This window comes from Lutra lutra, chromosome 6 (genome assembly GCF_902655055.1).
Source record: "Lutra lutra chromosome 6, mLutLut1.2, whole genome shotgun sequence".
Classification (NCBI taxonomy): domain Eukaryota; kingdom Metazoa; phylum Chordata; class Mammalia; order Carnivora; family Mustelidae; genus Lutra; species Lutra lutra.
Genome location: NC_062283.1, coordinates 109,234,561 through 109,248,717, shown reverse-complemented (window position 1 = coordinate 109,248,717; position 14,157 = coordinate 109,234,561). Strand labels below are relative to the sequence as shown.

Here is a 14,157-nt window from a genome sequence, read left to right as displayed (position 1 = left end):
TTTTTTAATGTTATCATTGTGTATGTACACATTATTAATTTAAAATGATTTATCTAACTGATTCCTTTTGTTACCTGGCTAGCAGGGAAAAGGGGTCGAGGCCGGTCCTGACCTGTTACAATGAAGACTGACTTGCTATGTGGGATTACACCAGAAGCTTGCAGTGGAGTAATGGTAAGGAAATCAAGCAACCTTAAATATCTCGGCTGTATAGGAGCATATTCTGTTGCAGAAGACCTTCCTATGAAGATCATGGAATCAAATACAGGACATTGAACTAATACTTGGACTTTGATATGAATTTCTTTAACAATTTTCTCTGCAGTGCAAGTTATTAAACTAAAGCTACTCTATTTTCCAAATGTGTTCCAACAGAAATCCTTCATAACTTCTAGCATGGTATCTTAATAAAGAATAAAGTTCTTCTCTTTAAAAAATCTGCTCTAAGTAGATTTTTCCCCTGTTTTTTTAAATTAAGGATCCCAGCAGTGGTTTTCTGAAATATTCTTTTGAATTTGTGCATTTAAATTTTATTGCAGTGGTATAGATGAATGCCATTGTTGGTATCCTTAAATTTTATTTCTGCTCACCAAGGTTAATCATGATTGTCTATATCTTTTTTATAGTAATCACTTTTGAATTGTGTTCAGATATGCAGTTTCAGGTGTAATCATCAGAGCTGGTTAGTCAGGCATTCCAGATAGTGGTTCTTTTCAGAACCTTTTTTAAAGGGTTGGTTAACTACCTCAGTAGCAGAGGATTGAACTATACCCTGTCTGTACTGTACATAGAAAATCTTTGTAGATAAAAGCAAGGCTTGTTAAATGATATGAGGGTAAGATTTTAATATACCAAATGTAACATTCTTAGTTGCCTTTAGTTTCAGAGGCTTGTAAGACTTCCTCATGACCATCATAACAGGCCTTGCTTTTGTCGTATTTTGTGGCTGAAAAAGCAGCCTTGCTTCTTCAGATATTGTAGTTATTTGGATGTATAATAGTTTAGCAAGATGTTACTTTTGTAAGACATCAGATGTTCAAAAAAAGTGCATCCGAACTTGTACTAAATACTGCAGTGTCCCTTTATAAAAAGTCAGACTAAAACTGACAATTGTACAGCAAAGCCTGACATTTGGATATTTTGAAGTTTTTTCATAAATCATAGAAATTAGTATATGGCTGTAGTTTAGCTTTTTAGGTAAAAGGTATGTTTCATTAGTGCATTTCTTACTGCTGATCACTGCAAAAATGTGAATCAGCTTTCCATTTCTTATGCAGGTCATGATAACTTGTAGAATAGAGTACAATCATTTGTGCTATGTTTTTAATTTTCTAAAGCACCTTGATGACAGTGAGTGTTCAGTGGTGAAGCATCCTCTATTGAATCACCCTCAAATTTTTTGCCAAGTCCTAAATTGATAGCTTAAAGTCAAAAGTGAAATTATAGTCTAATTAGGACTTGGTATAAAGAAATCCCTTTTCCCCTTCCCCAAAGGGATACTGCAGTTATATCACATACCCAATAGGCACCACGATGAAGATCAGAGCTTATTATACTTAATTAAGGTTTTATACACACCAGTTCCCCCAGTAAATGCAAATTTAACAAAATTAGACATGTCATATGTTCAAAATGCTCATGGCAAACAATCATTTTGCATTCCTGCAAATAAAATTGTTTTATACTGTAAGCTGGAGGCGAGTGTAACTTATTTTTGTAATAAAGTTTTTATTTTTTTTATGTGTCATTAATATAAATGTGTGTTAGTGTAGAAATATTCTGGTTTAAAAACTTAGAATTGCACACATTTCAGTATGTTTATTTGTACTTACATAATTTTAGAATAGTGGTTGCCAATAGCCTGTATGTTTCACATTAATTGGTTTTTTTATGTTACCTTAATAAACCATTTTAGTATGTTGTATGTCAGTTACTGGGATAGCTGGGACATAGAGTGTAATTTAAAATTTGTCAATAAGTATTCATTGGAATATATGTAAATGTGCCTTGCCGGTTATTGAAACTTACCTACAAAATGAGTATGGGGTGACAAAAATTAGTTCCTGGTGCTTAATGAAACTTTCTGCCACTGATTTTATATATTACCCCGTGCTTTTTTAAAAGTACATCTCTTTCAAATCTTAGTGTAAGTTTGAGGGCTACACAAAACATTTACATTTCATTCTAACATATAATGAGTATAATAGGTTGTGGAAAGTGGGTAAACTAAATGTAGCCTTCAGTTAAATTGAATCTCAGTGTAATCTTTGGTGCTGGCATTTCCCAGTTCCAAGGAGTTAAATGATCCCATCAGAGAGGTCATTGCCATGCCTATTGGCACTTTACTGTCATACCCTTTTTTAAGGGACACTGTCAAGGTGTTTAAGTTAATTCTCAGAATTATTTGTTGGGATTTTAGGACGGGTTTGTTTGACTTAAGTAAGAAATGCATTGTCAAAGTTGAAAGATGAACATTTTTGTGAGTTCACAAATGTGTTCTTGAAACATTAAAATATGGAGCTGTGGGTTTCCAAGATTATTTGGCATTCTTAGTTTGGGGATTTGGGAGGGAAAATGATTATATAAAGAAATTGTGAAGAATTGATGGGTAATGTAAACAGTGGTGATGAAATATATACACACTCAAGTGAAATTACTTGACAGTGTTCATTTGAATAACTTTGAATTCAAGCCATTATAATTTTAAAATTAAATATCATTTGCACTGTTCTGATAATGGGTGCAGTTTTTGAGCAATATAATCAGAGCTAAATATGCATGTAGTGATTAGTGATGTGAACAATTAAGTTCTGAGAAGAAATACTAACTGGTATTTTCAAACTTAAATTTCTGTAGTAAAAAATCAGCATCAAACTCTTTTATCAATAAGAGATCAAGGAAAACAGGCAATGCATATAAACATACTTTTGAATGTTGTGTGGCCTATAAAGCAATAATGCAATTTATATGGAATGTCATGGGATATGAGAAATGGAAATGCAAAAATAACTAATCCTTTAGTAAAAATGTCAACATGTTAAAAGGGGAATGTTAACTAATGTAGGTTATTGCTATTTGTGATTTGTTTATGGGTTCTTGGCTTTGACAGCTTCAAAGATGGACAGATGACAAGTTAAAAGAATTTTGTATATATTGTCAAGGAATGGGTCTTAAATCCAAGAGTCAAGTCCCTTCCTTGGGGTGAAAAATGTATTCTTAAAGCATTCTGATTGTTAAACAAGGAACTTGAGTTACCTAAACAGACGCAAGATTTTGTTTCTGCAGACTACTTGGCAATCAAACGTGATCATCAGTTTAGTTAATCAGTTTTCAGAAAGTTGCTTTGTGAGAAAATTGTGTTATATATATTTTCCCAAACATGCTTTTTGTGGGAGATTTTCAGCCATTGCAATTGAATCAGATACTAGAAATGAAGTGGGGGTTGAGCACAAAAAGAGCGGTTGCACACTCATGATGGTGGTTGTTGTAGCATCATGAGAAATTTGTTAATTACTGCAAGTCTGATTTAATAGAATATAAACATTTTCCTCGTGATAAAATAGGAACTTAATAGGAATGGATTGATGGGGTGATCTCGGGTATTTACTTGTATATATTGGAAAGACTTAATATCAGGATGAACACATGCTAGATAGGCAAAATTGTCACGCAGGACAGCTTTTTTTGACTGCTTAGCTGAAGTCACTGTTGACTAGAAACAACAGAAGATCACCTTGTTATTATAGAGTAAGCCATGTCTCTATTCCAAGGGGAGAAAGTAAATGTGGAAGGACTTCATGCATTTAGGAGAGGGAGCTGACCCTAGAGTAAATGGATGCTCAGATTCCTACAACTTCCCAGGAATACCCACCACAATCATTTTCTCCCCAGTGATGTATTCCATAAAATTTCTATCTGACCATAGGAATTCATTGGTGGGTATAAAATGAATGAATGAAAGACTTAAATAACTACATAAAATGAATAGACTTGTGAGGATGTTTTAAAGTGTAGCATTTACTCAGTGATACCACTCAATAGGGCATGCCACTACTTTTCTTAAGATGCTAATTATAAACCAACGTTCAAAGACATTTTTAACTGTGGGCAAATTAATAGATGGACTTTTTGGTCTGTCACTTTTTTAAAAAGTACTTAAATGTAAGTTCTATTAGCACCACAGTCTGCCTTCAGTAATATACATAAAATATTTCTCAGGACCAGAAGCGTTCAGTTGGAAAAAAACATCTTTTTTACAAATGCAAAACAGTATTATAACTAATGCTCTGGTCCAAGATTAGGTTTTTAATGATTTTAACAGTAGTCTGATAAACATTTAGAAGTCTGGCATTGAGAAACAAAAGCTTGTACCTGACTAGTACTTTTATTTAAAAGAAATATTAGTTCTCTTAGCTTATTTAAATTGTCTCTTACATTTATTTATCCATAGAATTTATATTTATTTCATTCCTTTCATCTCACTGAAAACAACTGTCTGCAGGCTCTTTGATTTGGATTAGATGTGTGAAGTACTGTCTTTTGCCAAAAACCTCAACTTATCTGTTCTTTTTAACGTAGTGGGTTTGTGCTTGTTTGGAGATCAGTTCAAAAAACTATCTGTACTATCTGTACTGCCTCTGATGTTAAGATTTTATGTATAGCATAAGGAAGCTAGCTCTGACTATATTTTCCTAAGAATAAAGACCTATTTTTGTAGCATGTCTTAGGATCTCCAGGAGTCCAAGAATTATTGTGGGTGTGCTCCATTTCATCGTTTTTCACTTAACAGCTTTTGAATAGACACTTGGAATCTTTTTAGAGCTCTTCACCTTTTGTGATTATACATTCAAAGTGACTAGCCAATGGTAAAAAACAGATTCTCCAAGATCCCTGATTCAAGCACACGATGGGGAGATGTAAACATATAGAGTTGGTCTTCACTTAATTTTAATTGGTGAAAATATTCTGTGGTCACACACATGCCAGTGGATGAAGAATTTAATGGTAATTTGGTTCTTTCTTGGGAACACACCCTACCATGCAATGTTCTTCCATTCTCTATCACAATCTTTCTCTGAAGGTTTGGAAAGGATTGAGGTTGCAAGTAATTCGGGAGAGTGGAGTGAACAAATGGATCTGTTTTAATAATAAAATGTTGAACATTTAGATGACTGCCAATGAGGTTAGGTAGGTGAACTCAGCTTAAAAATGGGTTCCAGTAAGCTAAGTTGGCAAATCATCAAAAAATGGGGAACTTGTAAATACATCTGAAGAGTTTGGCTCATAGCCCTAAGAGTTTCTTGGCAGGTGGAGGGGCAGGTAGTGGTAATTTTGGCTGCTTCAGTCAGACAAAAATCCTTTTACAAGGTCACTTAGTGCAGAATTTAGTTTGTATTATACTTGGGATAACCAAAATTTATGCTATTTATGAAAAGAAGTTTTTGTCTTTTCAGAGCAGTCATGGAAGTTTTATACCTGCAGGATTCTGGGTCACCTCGAGGGTGTTTTGAAAACCATTTATGTTGCTTGTCTCACTTTGCAGAGACCAAACTAGTACTTGGTTGAAATAAGACTGAGTAAGGGAGGAATCCTCATGAACTGTTTGGGAGTTTAGTATCTTCACATGTTAGTTTCCTGGAATGTGTTTCTAACACAACCAGTAAACTTAATAGAATCAAGGTTATGATAGAATAATTTTTACAGGCTTCAGTGAATACCTGATTTTTCACTTTGTCTATAAAGTGGTTTATTTTTTTTAAAAGATTTTATTTATTTATTTGACAGAGAGAGAGATCACAAGTAGGCAGAGAGACAGGCAGAGAGAGAGAGGAAGCAGGCTCCCTGCTGAGCAGAGAGGCCTGATGCGGGACTCGATCCCAGAACCCTGAGATCATGACCTGAGCCGAAGGCAGAGGCTTAACCCACTGAGCCACCCAGGCACCCTATAAAGTGGTTTAAAACAAGTTCTAATCTGAGAGGAGTTAAAAAGCCTGCTATCTAATGTTCATGAAGTGTCCTTTCTTGACTTGGGCTTTCAGTTTGTATTCTGAAAAGATTACGTCGAACTATTAACTTGTTTTGGAGACAGTTTTAGGATATCTAAGGGAATTGGTATCTTCTGTCATTTATGAACTACATCCAATTTTATTTCATGGTTAAAGCTTGTAGACAAGCTATTACTACAGATTAAAGAAAACAGGGCTTGTTCATAATATAAAATCTGTAGAACAGAATGTAGATTTCATAATCTGGTCTTCTAAGTGTAGAAGCATACAACATACCAGAAGAATTCTAACATTACATCTGATGTGTGTCTCTTAATTCAGATGAAATGAAGGAAATTTGAATAATTACGGCATTTGTATAATCTGCTTGCTTTTGAATATAGGTGTCCCAGTTTTTCCTGTGGGAATTAGGAAATGTCGGTACTGCATCATTTGAACACAAAATTGATTAAAAAACAAGTAGGCTCCATACGCAATGTGGGGCTTGAACTCCAGGCCCTGAGATTAAGGGTCGGATGCTCTGCTGACTGAGCCAGATGGGTGCCCTTATATTTTATGTCAATGAGGAAAGAAACCCTTAATGACTTTGTTTTTAAGGAGTGTATCTTTAATATGTTAGTATTTATGTTACTTTAATTGGAAGGCTCAAATTGGGCTTCTACATTTGCTTTAACTTATGAAACATATCATGAAAAACTATAAAAGCATATATTCTAATTGTCTTGGTATACTCAGTATTTGGAATGAGTGGAAAACCAAAAGTAATGAGCAGTATGTCAAAGGCCATCTGTAAAAATTGGTAGAATATACTTTCTAATTCTCTGCAGTCACATGCAGATGTACACAGTTTTGGTTGGCAAAATTTAATACTTCCTTTGCTTTTTTCCTGAAATAGTAAAAATCCACATGAATTTGTACACATTGAATTCTTAAGAATCCTTGAACATTAAGGACCAGAACATTTTCCTTTATGAACCCTGCTTCAGATACATTTATAAATAGAATTAAGATATGAAAAAGCTTTTCTAAAATTGTATCATAAGAAATTTTAGTTGCTCTCTTGGTTTCCATCATTTAGCAGTTAGGATCAGCCATAGTTAGGACCCCAGCAGCAGATACTGTAGTTGCTTCAGTTTCTTTATTTTTGCCTAGTGTCTCTCTTCATCAGTGGATTTAAATTACTACTCAGTTTCTTTTGCCCCTTCGAATGGAAGCTCCTTCAGGGCAGAAAAATCTGAACTAATGGTATTAGGCATTTAGAAATACTCAAATATTTTTCAGTTTGGTGGGAAGTTAGTTTATTTGCTGAATTAGGTTTAATTGTGGCTTGCTAATTTGAAAAAGGAATAAAGATTTCAAGCCACTGAATATCAACATAGAAAGCTTTTTCAAATGAGCATGTAATGCTAGGGACCCCTGGGTGGCTTGGCTCAGGTCATGATCCCCATGGTCCTGCGTTGAGTGCCGCTCTCGCTCTGCCTGCTGCTCTGAAAATTTTTAAAAAATGAGCATGTAATGGTAATGTCTTAAGTAAACTAAGTTCATGAAGATTCCCATTTAAATTCTACATCTGACATTTTTTAAGAAAATCAAAATTGGAAGTTAAGAGAACAGTTGGCCTTGTGATATATATAAAAATCACTTTTGGGAAAGCCTGGATGGCTTAGTCAGGCGTTTGTCTATGGTTCAGGTCGTGATCCCAGGATCCTCAGATCAAACCTCATATCCGGCTCCCTGCTCAGTGGGGAGCCTGCTTCTCCCTCTCCCTGCTGCTTCCTCCTGCTTGTGATCTCTCTCTCTCTCTCTCGTCAAATAAATAAAATATTTTTTAAAAAAAAGTTAAAAAAATACTGTAGTTATAACCCAGCTCAGCAGTTTTCCTTTATGCTGATGGTTGGCTAAATTCTAAGTTGCTGAATGAAACAGCATCCAACTACAATCCTCTTTATAAGGTTGGTGTATTTCAAGAATTCTTGTTTTGCTGGTTTAGTGTAGTATAGTTTTTTTTGTTTTGTTTTGTTTTGTTTTAAGATTTTGTTTGTCAGAGAGTGTGAGCATGGGGGTGGGGAACCATGGGAGAGTGAGAAGCACAATCCCCTGCTGAGCAGGGAGGCTGGTGGGGGGGGCTTGAGACCACCACCTGAGCCAAAGGCAACCACTTAACCAAATGAGCCACCCAGGCGTCCCTGGTTTTTAAGTCTACAAAATTTGTACCAGCTTTTTATGCAGAGAGGATAAGTGGTGATACCTGAGAAAAGCATGAAGGCTAGGTACTTATAAAGTTAGTTAAGTTTCAAATTCTTGAAAAAAGATTTCTAATCCTTAACTGTATTCTAAAATAACTTTGAGCCATGGTTGCATCTGTATGGATAGGTGTATTTACCTTTCATTTGGTAGGTTGTTAAATCACTTGAAAGGAGTGGCTTTGAGGGGTGTCTGGATGGCTCAGTGGGTTAAAGCCTCTGCCTTTAGCTCCGCTCATAACCCCAGGGTCCTGGGATCGAGCCCCGAATTGCATGGGAATCTCTGCTCAGCAGGGAGCCTGCTTCCTCTCTCTGCCTGCCTCTCTGCCTACTTGTGATCTTTGTCTGTCAAATAAATAAAATCTTAGAAATAAGAGGCTTTGAATTTAAGGTATCTCACAATGATACATCTATAACTCCTAGTTTGAGTAGTGGAGAAAGGTGTTATTTATATTTATGCTTAGTTGATATTTTAGCTTGAATAATATAAGCCGTATACTTGGAGAACAGGAGATATAGGACCCAATGTGAAGTAGCACAGAAAGTCTACATTTCTGCTTACATTCTATCCGATTTACTGAGAGAACGTCTTTAATTCTTAGAATGGTTACTATTTACATGTATCTTGATTACTAAATTTAAGCAGTATTACCTCTTGCAAGGAGTTTAGCTTACACTAGTTCTGTTCTCTTTTCGCTGAACTCTTAAATTCTGTTGATTACCTTTATTACTCAAACTTCATTTAAGCCTCTACTTACACCAACTTTAATATCTGTTTGCTCCTCTCTATTTAAGGAAGCAGCACACTCGTTACTTTCTTTTCCTTCATCTCCCAATTCCCATTGTCTTGTCTGTTGTCAGGTTTATGACGTTTTATTTATTTTTAATATTTTATTTATTTGACAGAGATCACAAGTAGGCAGAGAGGCAGGCAGAGAGAGGGGGGAAGCAGACTCCCCGCTAAGCAGAGAGCCCCACAGGGGGCTCCATCCCAGGACTCTGAGATCACGACCTGAGCCAAAGGCAGAGGCTTAACCCACTGAGCCACCCAGGTGCCCCAGGTTTATGACATTTTATAACCGATTATCTTATTTTGCCTCTAGACTGAATATAGATAAAATTAGCATTTATGATGGATAATTTATTTAGATTCACAGGTAATATTTTTTGACAAATCCTGCATCCTTTGGAAAGCAAAATTCTAAGAGATAAAATGAATTCTTTTAATGGTCCTTTGTTTAGGTTCATGCTATTGCTAAAACAATGAATCATGACTTTAAAAAAATTTATTTTTAAGACTTTGTCAGAGAGAGAGCGTGCACACAAGCACTGGGAGCGGCAGGCAGAGGGAGAAGCTGGCTCCTAGCTGAGAAAAGGAGCTCGATGCGGCATTCAATCCCAGAACCCTGGGATCACAAACTGAACCAAAGGCAGCTGCTTAACCGACTGAGGCACCCAGACGTCCCATGACCTTAATTTTTTATTGAGTTTGTAATTGCCTCTCTCTTTGCTAAGCTCTTTTGGTTATTTAACCATATTTAATGGTGTATATTGCTGTCTGTGAACTCCTATCATACTAGGATTCCTTTTTCCATTTCATTGCTGGGTTCCGCTGTTCATAGGTTCCATAGTTTACTCTTAGATTCCCTTTTGTTCTTGCTGCAATATGTGTTCTCTGGTAATATTGGCAGAAAAGGTACACGAACTGTAAACAGTTTTGTGTACTGGAAGATGTTTCACCCTAGCTGTTGACTGATAGTTTGGACGTAGAATTCGAGCTGCGGTATCCTCCATCAGAGCTTTGCGGGTATCACTGCTTGTTTAGTCTACCTTGACTGAATGCAGTTCTTACTTTGTAGGTAATCTTTTTTTCTTACGCATTCGGATTTTGTTGTTGTTACTTGATTTTCTAAAGTTTTATGAGACTGCATAGGTTTTCATTTGTTTTTTTAACTTGAAGTCTTTAGGTTTTCTTAGTTGCTGAGAATTTTGCTTTCCAGTTTTTTCAGTTTTTCTGCTTGCTTTTTGGAGCTTGGATTGGAAGAATTGGACTGAATTGATTGCTTTATGTTTAAACTAATTTCTTCATTTATCACAAGCTTTCTAACACTTTATAGAAAATGTTACCACCACCCCCCCTTCAGAACACATACTGTCTTGGGGTGCCTGGGTGGCTCAGTTGGTTAGGCGCTTGCCTTGGGCTCAGGTCATGATCCTGGAGTTCTTGGATACAGTCCTGAAATCTGTGTCCCTGCTGGGCAGGGAGTCAGCCTCTCCCTCTTCCTCTCCCTCTGTCCCTCCCGCTGTTCCTTCTCTTTCTCTCTCAAATAAATACATAAAATCTTTTAAAAAAATTGTCTTTAAATTTCAGCAATAGAGCAGTCTGTTCTTATTTTACATATAGACTATCTTGGTCATTCTGAAGATTTTTTTAAAAAGTTGCCAGTTACAGGATGTGTTGAAATACTAATTCACTTTGGTTATTTACTTTTTCTGCCTCTAATTTTTTTCAAATGTTTCATGGTTCTTCATATTTATGAAAGAAGGATTTGATAAAAGTAGTCTGGTGTTACAGATGGCTAACTTTAAGTTTTGTGTGTGTGAGAACATCATAAGGACTAACAGGCTTTATTTTAGCTTCCTTGGGAGCAGGAAGACAGGCAGGGTACTGCCAAGGCCTGAAAGAAGAGTGCCTGATTACAGGAGTCTTGACCCCTCCCAGGCAGATTATTTGCTTGGGGAGGGGAATAGAATCTGAAAGCAGCCTCACAGCTCTCAGTCACCACCTACTTTTCTTCCCCTTTCACTTGGAAACTGGAGGCCTCGCCTTTTCCTTCCCACTCATCTCCCATGAAAAATGGCTCCTGCTTCTTATAGCCTTGTAAGTGAAAAATTAATATGTCTCATTTTTTTCTACCTAAATTGTGCAACTTAGTATAAGAAAAGTGCTGCTTTTAAATGGAACTCGGTAGTAAAATACAATATGTGTACATTGTCTTGAATTCATTAGAAGAAACCATCTTAATCTGTATTACCACATTCATGCTAATGTTTCATTTAAAATAGTCTAGGAAAAGTTTGAATAAGTCTTACTGGAAAAGAGAACAGCACCTAGCATGCTAAAAGGGTACATAGAAGACATTTTGTGACTTAAAGATGCAAATTTAGTGACATTCTTGAGTGGGCAAATTTTGAAGGCCTTTTGGGAATAGTAAAAAAGGTTTTGTTTTAGCATATAATTTCTCAACATTTAAAAAGACCATTAAGCAGTATTTTGTTTTTCCATTTATATTTAACACGGCTACATTTGTGTATGCTGTTTTACCTGGTAATGACTACATTCCTTATTTTGGGAGAGATCTCTCAAGCCTACCTTTTCAGATTTGATGGGAGTCTGTGTTAATTTACTTGTGGAATGTATTAATGCTTTTGTCATACGCTGTGCTGATTAGAGAGTCTACATCCTTTAAACTTTTTCCACATAAAAGCAATTCAGACATCTTAGATCATTTTGGGTATTCTTAAGGACTGCTTCCAGGTATTAAAACACTACGTCTTAGGATATTAAATATTAATTAGCTGATAGCTGATATCATGGGAGAAACTGACTTTTGAGGGTTTTGGTACCAAAAGTCTTAGCTAATTTTAATGGCAATAGTAGTATCTGGGACATACATCCACATACCTCAGGAAACTGAAGAGGAAAATAAAGCTTATTAACTCTAGTATACTTAGACCCATTCAGTAAAATTGGACTTAAAGCATGCTAATCTCTTGTATTCATATGGCTTCCCCATTCTAATAAGCTTGATGCTAGTGTGTGTGTGTGTGTGTGTGTATTACAAAAATACAGGTTGTTCAACCAAATTACTGTGTGCACATTAATATAGTCACAATTTCAATGATTTGGATACTTCTTTTAATTCCCAATAGTTCTAGGTGAAAAAAAAATAAAAATATTTCTTCCCAATCATTGAGGCATTTAATAAGGGTACTGTGTACAAACACAATGTAACCTCTTTGGTCCTGGGTTAAAGAGATTATATTCTGATATTTTTCCAGCTCTCAGCATTCTATAAGGTATAGCTTTTGGTTTGGGTAACATTCTACCTAGAGGATTTTTTATTCCCTTTCATTCATACTTCTTTGAAGGCTTAGTTTCACAAAATAGGAAATGTTACATTAAAAGACTTCATTCATACTTTAATCAACAGGTAATACCTTACATGTATGAACATTTTCTGGAGTAATTTTGTGATCCTTACTGTTGGAGGGGGAGAGAGGAGGAAGCTTATTTCTCTTAGAGGGGGCAATATTAAACTCTCTATATTCTGAGGAAGAAAACTGTATCAAGCCCTATATAGTTAGTTCACAGAGCATTATTCATGTTATCCCCAAATTCCCTGTATTACTGTGTTAATATTACGCTAGTATGGAGGCAGCCTGAATCATGTAGATGTGAACTAATATTTGAGCAACATGGATCTCCTTATGTGGTAGAAACAATGTTTTTTAATCTTTAGAATTAGTATTCATTTATCTCAAGTCTCTTCTGTAGTTCTAGGCAAAACACATTTGGTGTAATGCTAATATAAATGAATCTGTTCAGGGAATAAAAGGCCATATAAGTGCTAAACCAACCCCCCAAATTTGCTTTATTGCTAAAAGCTCAAATGTTTTCTAAAAATTGTAAGGCCAGCATATAATCCAAAATAGCATAAGGGTTCACCTAAGCACCAGCATATCCCCTCCTCCACCCTCCTGCCCCAGTGAACTGTCTTTCGGTAGAAACCCTGCATTTTCCATTTTCAGGATAATGCATTTTATTGCACCTTTTTCTGTGTAGCTTGGTTTTGGGATGCTATCTTTTTAGGTTGATTTTTCTCTCCCCTCTATTTTAAAGAGCTGTTAAAAGGATACCAGTAGCCTGATATGAAAATTATCTTTTTCAAAAGCTTTGACCTCTTAAGTTATTTGTTACATTGAATTCTTGGAAAGTTTTTTGTTTTGTTTTGGTACTTTGCTGGTTCTCTAATCTTTGATCACATCATACTTACCTGTCCTTATTTCCCTTTTTTTCATCTATACTTGTCTCCTTGATCTCATCTACATTCACAGCTTCATATCACATCTATGTGGACTCCTGTTGTACTATCCAGGCTTGATTATTCTGTTAATGTGTAGGTCTGCATTTTAGCTATTTGTTGTACACAGAGTCCTCTGCTGTCAGTGACTATGTCCTGTTAATTTCTCTTTTCACATCCAGCTGCATTGATTGTTTACCATTGTTTATCATTACTGAATAGGCCTGAAATGTCCTCTCTCACCAAGTCCTAACCTACACTCTAGAAAGTTCAGGTGTGACTGAACTTCATACTTATTTTAAATGAGAATCTTAAATGGTTCTTAAAGACCACATTGATAAGTGGCACATTTAATTATAATGGCTTGCCACATCTGTGTCTAGAGTCTACAGCAGCATTGTCCAATAGAAACAAGATGTAAACCACGTATGTAATTTAAAATTTTGCAGTTTGGCTCCAGTTCAACCTTCCATCCTTACCTTTCATTCATATATACATATATACATATATCTGTAAACTGCTTGCCTTGTCTATCTTTGGCTCACTTTTCATTCTACACCCCCAAGCCAACCCTCAAACAAAACTCCACTCCAGCCAAAATAGTAAAAGTCTTCTTGCTGTAGGTACTTTAAAACTATCAACAAAATATCTCTCGGGAATATGCACAGTAAGGAGAACATCAAGATAAAGCTCCTGCCTTTGCCTTTCTGGAGTTGAAATAGGACTACTAGGTAATTTTTCTTCCTTGTGCTATGGGCTTATTGTAACATGGCTATATGAGTCAAAAACCAAAATCTACCAACCTCTGCTTACGTAATTATAGGA

The 14,157-nt window shown here is 35.9% G+C and overlaps 1 protein-coding gene across 2 annotated transcripts in view; it reads left to right on the top strand.

Annotated features, from left to right (window-relative positions):
- SYNCRIP (synaptotagmin binding cytoplasmic RNA interacting protein) overlaps positions 1–4,721 on the top strand; it is a 32,637-nt gene extending 27,916 nt beyond the window's left edge. The window contains exon 12 of one of the 2 annotated variants that reach the window (XM_047734697.1): positions 86–4,721. In XM_047734697.1, the coding sequence (XP_047590653.1) occupies positions 86–124 (39 nt within the window). In that variant the 3' untranslated portion in view covers positions 125–4,721. Of the gene's footprint in view, positions 1–82 lie in introns of both variants that reach the window. The other variant, XM_047734696.1, reaches the window with a different exon arrangement.
- Positions 4,722–14,157: the final 9,436 nt, after the last annotated feature.